This window comes from Eptatretus burgeri, chromosome 13, assembly GCF_056783735.1.
Source record: "Eptatretus burgeri isolate ZD-2024b chromosome 13, Ebu_testis_v1, whole genome shotgun sequence".
In the NCBI taxonomy this organism is placed as follows: domain Eukaryota; kingdom Metazoa; phylum Chordata; class Myxini; order Myxiniformes; family Myxinidae; genus Eptatretus; species Eptatretus burgeri.
Genome location: NC_140973.1, coordinates 18,249,122 through 18,259,121, shown reverse-complemented (window position 1 = coordinate 18,259,121; position 10,000 = coordinate 18,249,122). Strand labels below are relative to the sequence as shown.

Below are 10,000 nucleotides of genomic sequence, written 5' to 3'. Positions count from 1 at the left end.
TGCGAGAGTGTGGAGTCGTGGGCAGCCGCGCTGGAGCCTGGAGTCCCCGCAGTGGGTGAGGAGCTGGAGAGGGTCCAAGAGGGACGCCCAAGCAAGTCACCACGAGGGTGGACGTAACCTGCGGCGGCCTCTTGGAGTTCCTTCGGTCAACCAAGCTTCTTGGACATAAAGACCCAAAGGGGTCCAGTCTGACCCCCTTGTCTTTAAGGGGGTCTTTTCCTTGCTTTTTTCTGTGTGGAAGTTGTGGCGCCGTGTCCCATTAAGTAGAGAAACTGTTAAGTGACTGTACATGATTAATTATAGACAGTTGTAGCGCTTTGCCTTGCTCGCGTCTTGGTCTCGTCCCACATTCATCACAAATCAACTGCATGCGTGTTTCACCAATTTATTGCATGATTGTTTGTATACGTGTAAAATAATAAATGTGCTTATTTGAATGTGAACCTGTTCGTCGTGTCATTTTCCCCGTTGAAACGCCATATTTCATTTCGGAATGGTAGTGGGCTTTTTGATAGCCGATAAAAGAATCGGGTCCAGCGAGGTCTCGCGATAATACCCCGCTCGGTTATCCCAGAACGGAACGAACTGCTTAAGTGGTCCGTGTCCAAGCAGACCTCGCTGAGGTAAAGTCTCTCGGTAGGCTGCCCGCGCGAATAATTAGGTATATCGACAATTCGGCGATTGACCCTATCGCGTGCAGGTAGAATATTGACTAGGCCGTGGTGTGCGCTTGGAACACACCCGTGACTGGTTTTCGGCGTTGTTCCGGAAAGTCGCGACTGAATTGTTCGTCCGGTGGGCGTACAGCCGCGATTCGGCTAAAAGCGGCTGTCCACACGCCGACGGGCGGAGATTCGTAACAATATTTTATAAGTCCAAAAAATGCACAACACCGAAAAATTGACGAGACACCCTGAAACTCGAACTTTTTCTGTAACTGATCATAATAAAGCCATGTACCAAATTCCAGTTTAATATTGTTGTGGTTGAGGAAATTCGCAAACCACCATTCAGGTCCCGTAGGTGAGATATCTCTGTAAGTATATGTGTAGTTATCCCAAACCCGTTGTTTAGAAGGAATAAATGTAATTCATTCGGGCTACGACCCTTCAAGATAGCCGTTTTTCTGTTCTATCTTTATTTTGAACCAACCACGTCTCAACCGCCATCACACAACAACCACCAACCACAACGCCGCTTCACAACAACAACGCCAACAGCCACAACCTTTACCGTCACAACTCGCTCTCGCAATCATCGCATCACCGCCATTCCAAGCGTCACCGTGGCCAGGGACCACCACAATAAATCCTCCACCACCTTCACCTCTCCTCCTTCTGCCGCCATTCTCGCACCGCTTGTGGGCACCGATCCTGGACTCGTACAGGGCGCGCGCCGAGCAGCGGGTGCAAAAAGCGGCTTTACCGGGGAAGTCGGATCAGGAATGATTCACGCCCACTTCTGTTCCGTCCTATCAGCGAGCGTGGGGCGATTTGGCTCCGCCTCCAGGCGTGTCGGAGTTGAATCGATATATGCAGATTCGCGGATCAGGAATGATTCACGCCCACTTTTCCTCCGTCCAATGGGCGAGCGTGGCTCCGCCCCCGAGCCGATCCTGATCCGAAAATCTGCATATGGTTTCTCCTGTCGCACTATAAAGCGCCGAGCGCGGGGCGAATTGAGTCAGTTGAGAGTTTCTGTTTCGGGCTCGGGGAGAGAAGAGTTTCTGTTTCGGGCGAGTTGGAGAGGTGTGGCAGCGGCAGCGGCAAAGAGAGAAGAGTTTCTGTTTCGGGCTCGGGGAGAGAAGAGTTTCTGTTTCGGGCTCGAGAGGGAGAAGAGTTTCTGTTTCGGGCTCGGGCGAGTTGGAGAGGTGTGGCAGCGGCAGCGGCAGCGGCAGCGGAAGAGTTTCTGTTTCGGGCTCGGGCGAGTTGTGGTGGCGGCGGCGAAGTGTGGCAGCAGCAGTCAAGACGGGTCTGGAGGGGAGTCAGTCTGTTGGGGTTCGGAGTCTGTCGGGGAGCTGCAGAGAGGAAAAGCCGGGAACGCGGTCGAGGGCGCAGTGGAGTCGCTCGTCGTGGGACCCAAGCAAGCCAGCTATCCTCTTTCCCCAGAGCATCAACAACCCCCCCCCCCCGTTTCCCCCCCCGCCGCGCTGAGATAGTGCGAAAAGGGTGCCCCGTTCCCACCCCATTCCAGGCAGTGCCAGCGAGGGCCGCGGAGGAGCGCGGAGTCGGGGCGCCGTCGCCATTTTGCGGCTCATCACAAGACGGGTAGGCTCTGCCCGGTCTCGCGCCACAGACCACGTCTGCCCCCTAGTCGTTGAGGGTGGCCCTTTTCTTTTGATTTTGAGTATATGTGTTGTCGGCGCCGTCTGTAAAGTAAAACTGTGTAAGTGTTGCCGTGTGCTCGCGTAGTCGGTAGTAGATCTGCATTGTGTTTTTTTGTTGCAATTGCTTTTGGTGCATAATTTTTGTGTTTCTTTTACATTTGCTTTTGGTGCATAATTGTTGTAATTGTATATGTGTGCTTTCCATGTGCCGCGAAATAAATGTGAATTATGTTGAACTGTTTTTCCCGTTTCGCTTCGTCTTTTCTTTAATTGAATCTCCATCTTACTTCACGTAAAGGGTTGGTCGTGGGCTAAATACGCCCAATAACTAATCGGAACCGTCGAGGTTGACGATAACACCGCTCGGTTATCCCGATAGTACGGAACGGGTCGCTTAAATTGGCCCGTGTCCGAAGTCGACCTGCGGCGAGGTGTGATCGCCGGTCTACCCTCCGTGTGGGTACTTAGGTAGGTCTAATTTGGCGAGCAACCCTATCCCACGCGGGGGGCCGATTGGCACGATCGTGGTGAGGCCGAAAGGCCCACCCGTGACTAGTTCCCGGCATTAGTCCGAGAGGGTCACGACGGAATTGTCCGTCCGGTGGGCGACGTGCCGCGATTCGAGTTACGTGGCCGCTCGCACGCCGACGGGCGTGAATTCGCAACAATATGTTAAAGGGTATTGGAGAAAAAGTATGAAAAATCGCAGGTGGAACAGATGGACGGAAGAACAGACAGAGAGCAAACCTATAGTCCCTCCAGTGAAACTAATTGGGGACGAATAACAAATTATATCAGTGATGCTGAACTTTCACTTTCAAAGGGCATTCAATACTTGACAGAAATATGGCAAATACCTGAAGTCTATGGATTTTCAGCTAAAATCATCAATAAGCACAATGAAGGGAAGTGTGACTTCTCCAAAGTCACCACTGGAGTCAGGCAGGGTTGCATTCTTTCACTCGTGTTGCTTGGCATAACATTAGACTATGTTACGACACAAACAATAAGAGTAATAGGAATATCATGAGGGCAATAAACAACTCAGCGATCTAGACTTTGCCAACAGCATTTGTCCTAAATGGTAATGAAAGACATACCACAAAAGACCAGAGACCAAGCAGATGCTGCAAGAAAAACTGGGCTACACATATTAGCAAAAAAGAAGAGCAAAATTCATGAAAATAAATATTGGTGACACAGTAATGACATTTATTTATTTATTTATTTTAAACAGACCTACCTGTCTGTTACAGTGTACGATGAATTTTGTGGTTGTGATGACTGCAAGTTTGCTGGTGTAACAGGACTGCTGAAGGGTAATTCCGGCCAAGGGGAAGCCTGGACGATGAGCATTATTCACAAATTAATATTTCCACAAATAAAGACAAGACAGCAACAAAATTCCACACACACACACAAACACACACAAACACACACAAACACACACAAACACACACAAACACACACAAACACACACAAACACACACAAACACACACAAACACACAAACACACACAAACACACACAAACACACACAAACACACAAACACACAAACACACAAACACACAAACACACAAACACACAAACACACAAACACACAAACACACAAACACACACACACACACACACACACACACACACACACACACACACACACACACACACACACACACACACACACACACACACAAAAAACAGGGTTATATTTTGTATTGAAATGATCCAACAGTCCTTAGCTCCATTAAGGCAATTCTGGATATTCACCAAGACCAAACCCAGAGCGTTCCTTTAACAAAGTGACTACACTATAACATATTCTCGATTTGAAAACAAAAACGTGTTAGTCTCTGAGCGCCATAATGATAATATTAACGAGTGCAAAGTCAATGGTGTACTATTGCAAATCCCCACCCTTCTCACCGAAAGCAAGGTTGAAAGATGGTAAAACATTCCACCAGGATTGACCCACATCAAATTTTGAGTGAAAAAAAATTGTTTCGACCCCATGATCCTCGGTCCCCCAACCTTGGGGTATGAAACGGGGGTCAAATCAAATAAATTGTAACATATTTCACATGTCCCCGATGGTCATTGTATTTAGAAAATTTCATTAAAAATGTTTAAAATGAGCTCGGAATTGCAGCCATAAGGTATTTGACCTTTTGATCTGAACCCCAGGGGGCGGTGCCAAAATGATACTGTTCTTGCACCTTCTTGCCATGTGCTGATCAAAATTTCCAAGTTTGGTGAATTTCTGCACAACTGTTTCGGAGGAGATGGCATGACAGACAGAGACAATTAAAATCTCCCCCTTTTTTTTCCAAAAAAACATGGGAATAACTAGAAAGAGTAATCAGAGATTGTAGACCCTTGCCAGGACTTGTTTTGTGAGGTGTTTATGTGGTTTTAGACTATGAACTGGCCTTAAAATTGTAGATACTTTATAGAGGTACTCGGTTAAAAAAAAGAAAGAAAAGATAACGTGTAATACTTGCTTAACGACCATGTGGTGTTTGTGATCGGCGTGAACACATTAGGTGCAGACAGATGAACAGACAAATTGACAGACAGAAACAAAATGCAATTCCCTGGAAGGTAATAAACAGAGTTGAACTATAATGGTACTCGGTAGAGCGCAAACCTCTGTCAGGCTGAATAGTTTACGTTTTGTATCTCACCAAAAGGCCGGATCTGGATCCGGACCCGAACCAAAATACAATTGGCTTGTTATGGTCACCAACCAAACTCATCTACCACGTTTTCTCATCACCCATCCATAACTTTTTCAAATATAAATCAAATCATGCTATATATCATTTTCAGCTCCATCTCTCGATGGTGAAGAATCACTTAAAAAAAAATTATTGTATCCATCTCTGGATCTTCACCAAAATCGAATCAATTCATCCTTGTCACACACCCAACATGTCTGCCAAGTTGTCCCAATCCATCCATAACTTTTTGAGATATCCTACTCACAGATAGACAAAGAAACATGAAAACTTAACCTCCGTCCACCTTCGGTGGTGGAGGTAATATTATTTAACATATAATGGTCAATGTGAAGGAAGAAGCAAATAGCCTCACAGTTCCTCTTTTTGCCAAAAAATCTCCAACTTCACCAAGCATGCTCCGTTTGGTTGACTTCTTCTGTTCCTGGTCAATCACCTCACTTCCAGAAGCATCGATTGTCATCTGTGGAAATGCCATCATGATAAACCTTGCCTACCCTCTTAATGTCACATTCACAGCAACAAAATAACAGTCAGCAACAAGACTAACGTGATGACAAGTCCTGCATCACTAGCAAAACAACCAATGAAAGCATTTTTTGACCCAAAGCTCAGTTTCTTAAATATTTCTGACTGGAATCAAACCATTAGTTTTGATGAACGACTCCAATGAACCCAATCAAAAGCATTTCATGAACTACAGCGGCACTTGGAAGAGTGCAAGCCTCCACCAGGCTCTGAACAGTTTACGTTTGTATTTCACTGATAGGTCGGATCTGGATCTGGACCCGAACCAAATTCTAATTGGCTTGTTCTTGTCACCAACCAAACTCATCCGCCAAGTTTTGTCTAACCCGTGAACAATGTTTAGACATATCGTGCTATATCATTTTTGGCCCCATCTCTCAATGGTGAAAAATCACTGAAATAAAAAAAAAAATTCTCGTATCCAGATCCGGATTTCCATCTTCACCAAATTCAAATTGATTTGTCTGTCACATGCCCAACCTCTCCACCAAGTTTTGTCCAAATCTGTGCATAACTTTTTGAGATATTGTGTTATATATATACATATATATATATATATATATATATATATATATATATATATATATATATATATATATATATATATATATATCGTTTGAAGCTCTATCCCCTCAATGGTGAGGAATCATAAAAAAGATTCTCGGATCCGGATCTTCATCAAAATCAAATCAATCTGTCCTGTTACACCCAATCTGTCCACCAAATTTCATCCAAATCCATCCACAACTTTTTGAGATAGCCTGCTCACAGACAAACAGACAGACAGGGATGAAAACATAACCTCAGTCCACCTTCTGTGGCAAAGATAATCCTCCACTTCCTAAAGAAAGCAGCCAACGATTGGGGATAATTAAATATTCGTTTTACCATTTTTTGTCAACAAAAACAAAATTTTCAATTATCTCATATTTTCATGAAAGTTTTATGAATGTATAGATAATTAATCAAACAGTACAATATTTAAAAAAAACAAAAACAATCACTTTGAAGGTATGTTTATATATTGTGAAAAAGCAGAATAGATGTGATCCAACCGTGAATCAAGCAAACAGGTCAAAAACTGACCTATTCATTGAGACTAAGTGCTATAATCCATACGTCACACAAATGGATTTTATCCACACTGATGTCACATGGTGCTTACCTTGGCAAAAAGTAATACAGTCAAATTCCAGGTTAAAACTATTAATGAAAGAATTATTTCATCTTATTCGGATATATGGAATCCAAATAAGATGATGCTATATTACATATTACATGACCTGCTATATTACTTGATAACTTTCAATAATCATATTATTTACACAAGAAATTGTAAATTGACAGGATTGATTTAGCAACAACAACCTTGAGCTTAGAGAGTTAGACAGAGAAATCTCATATATTTTTCTGCAGTTTTCGTTCACAACCATGTTCGCAGATACGTATTTTGGCTGGTTATCGGCAATCACAAAACTCAGTAAAATAGCACCATTAATGTCACTGTCCTCTAAATTTTGAAAAGAAGTTCTAGCTCCTCCATGAGCCTCAACTTCGTGTACAAAAAAGTCGAACGTCCGCCATATTGAAACAACGTGATGCTGACCGTGTGCCACAACTTCTTGCCGTAACAATACATCTTGGGGCCATTAAGATCTTGCCTTTAGCCATTGAAAATCCCACATCACTCCCCATGCACAGTCATTACAACTCTCTCTGGGTTTGAGCACATTTGACGACATGCACGAGGGCAAACATCTCAATGTCATTTGCTTTTGAATAAAAACCTGATTTATAGAGACTCCCCATAAAATGAACACCCAATAATTTGAATTTCGATAAATCCAACATTGCATTTACACATGATACTCAGGTTAATAAATTTAATAAAAGCATTCTGCTGATTACCATTCATGCCTTCATCATTCCGCTTGTTGTCTCACCAAGGAGTGCCCTATTGAATCAGCATTCAGTGTCCCATTAGCATATTTTTGCTTTGGATTTCTCAAGAGTGTACATTTTCATGTTGGCACGGGAGTTTCCTGATAGTTTGGCAATTTTACAATCCATAAAATGGTGGTCTTTCCGGTTTTACACGAAGATGTTCCAAATATATTGCATTCCATTTGGGCACTGGAGGGCCGTTTGAATTCCAGCGAACACAATTTCAATCCATCTCAATCTATATAATTTTGCTGGCAAGCAAATCCTTTTTTTTTATAGTTAAAATTGCACCTCCACGATTTCCATTATCGTTTGTGTTGGCTTTTGTGTGTTATACTGCTACAGCCGTTTGAGGCCAATCTAGGCGATTGTTTACCGCAGTTTGAATTCATAGCATCAAATTGTTCCTTTCATGGCATATGCTACTGTTAAAATTTCGTTCCAAACGTGGCAGCTTCACCACTAACCCATAATAAGTCACACTCATGCAATTTCATATGTACTGCATTGGTGATGAGCGAACATCACAAAATAAATCCAGACAATTCTTTTCTGTGGTCATCATATTTGTTGCATTAAATTTTGCTGTTTGTCTTGAGTGTACTTTTGTTTGAAGTGAGTTCAGAATGTGGCAGCATCACTGACACCTTGCCACACTTTTGTTGTACTGGCTGAGACTATGCAAGAGTGACACATTCACTTTCTCAATAATTGTTTTCCAAATTAATTCTGGAGTACTTAATAAAAGCTAGTCAGTGCGCTGACATTAATTAAATAAATAACAAGTTAGTAATCCTGAAACACAAATAACAAGTTGTGTCACCTGATCAAGATTGGGTTATTTAGAGTTTAGGAAAGCATCAAGAAGTTGTTAGCTAAGATCAAGTGATAAAAAAAGCAAAGCAGGGTTCGAGCTTGAGACCAGCCAAACATGCATGGCAGTCCAAGTTCCACCGCTCTCCCGGCAGAGCCAGTGATGCACCACCGACAGAGCCAATGCGAAATGAGATGAGAGGCGGATATACATTGCAATGTATGATACGAGTTCAGTGAAGACATCATTATTTCATGTCTTTACATTTTATACGACCTTTAAAATCTATATTTTATTTCAATTTAATTATATACTTAAACACTGTAGAACACAAATTGCCTTCTTGCTGCTTCCCAAAAACCTCAAAGTTTTTTCAGTACTTGGACATGTTAAATAAGGTGGTGTATAAAACTGCAGCAACGACACTAAACTTCCATAATTTTTTTTATACGACCTTTAAAATCATTATTTTATTTCAATCAAGTTGTATACTTGAACACTGCGTAGGATAAGGGGTTCTATGAACTCAAGTTTGATGAAGCATTGAAAGTTTTTATTGCAAAGTTGACCCTCTGCATGTGAAAATAATGTGTTACAGCAAGTTTTTGAGAAATTGGTCCAGGGGTTTGGAGAGCAAAAAAAAAAACAAAAAAAACACACACACACACACACACACACACACACACACACACACACACACACACACACACACACACACACACACACACACACACACACACACACACACACACACACACACACACACACACACACACACACACACACACACACACACACACACACACACACACACGTTTGTTTGCAGTCCAACAAGGAAAACACGATACAATCACTTTTTCTCCTTATCTGGCACCTGGTCCACCATTTCAGGCATTGCCACCTCAACCTTGGCTGACAGGAAAAGTATGGGATCGAATCCTGACCAAGCTATAAACTGTCATCCCAGTGTTTCACAGGCAGAGTGATTAATCAATGCGTGTGCCGTCCCTCGGATGGAATTAAATGGGTGTTCCATCTACTGGCATTACTTGGTGGATGTTAAAGACACCACAATGTCCATCGCAGAGTAGGCAAGCTATCGCCAGTACCATGAACAAATTACAAATTCCCACTCTAACCAAAAAGGGGCACTGTATTAGCGACACCACCTGCCCCTGCAAGAACTGACACTAACCCGCAGTGACGTACATCATATTAATGATGCCCACGATCTGTCACTTTACTCTTCCATGAGCCTCGTTCTTGTGGAGATGAAAAAAAAATTAACATTTTTAATGTCTCATAACTTACAAGTTTCAAACTTATTACTTGGGAGGCTGAGTGTCAAACACAGAAGAGACCAAGATGAAACAGAATAAAAATAACAGTAGGAAGAGGCGCCACGAAAACATTTCATACCTCTGTCAAGATAGTTGCCTCATAAGACGGCTGATATTTTTCCTTCTCTTGTGGTGTTCTCTTTTCCATTTTCTCTCTGTCGGTTTTCTGTTTCCGGTCTGCTCCTTTTGGCTGCAAAGCAATGTTCATCAAAACAAATCTGATTTAAAGTATTACACATTTTGAGAATAAACCTGTGCAACAAGATTGATTTTTTATGATGTAATTATTCAAACCCTCAAGTTAACCAAACTC

General features: G+C 42.6%; 1 protein-coding gene across 5 annotated transcripts in view; it reads right to left on the bottom strand.

The window, feature by feature from the left end:
• LOC147013971 (upstream-binding protein 1-like) overlaps positions 1-10,000 on the bottom strand; it is a 74,224-nt gene that overhangs the window by 56,412 nt on the left and 7,812 nt on the right. For all 5 annotated transcript variants that reach the window (XR_015050589.1, XM_085851436.1, XM_085851435.1 and 2 more), the window contains exons 4-6: positions 9,767-9,877; positions 5,417-5,524; positions 3,570-3,667 (exon numbers count right to left, since the gene is read on the bottom strand). Coding sequence is in view for 4 of the 5 variants with exons in the window: in XM_085851436.1 (XP_085707562.1) it covers positions 3,570-3,667; positions 5,417-5,524; positions 9,767-9,877 (317 nt within the window). In the remaining variant the exon portion in view is untranslated. The remainder of the gene's footprint in view (positions 1-3,569; positions 3,668-5,416; positions 5,525-9,766; positions 9,878-10,000) is intronic.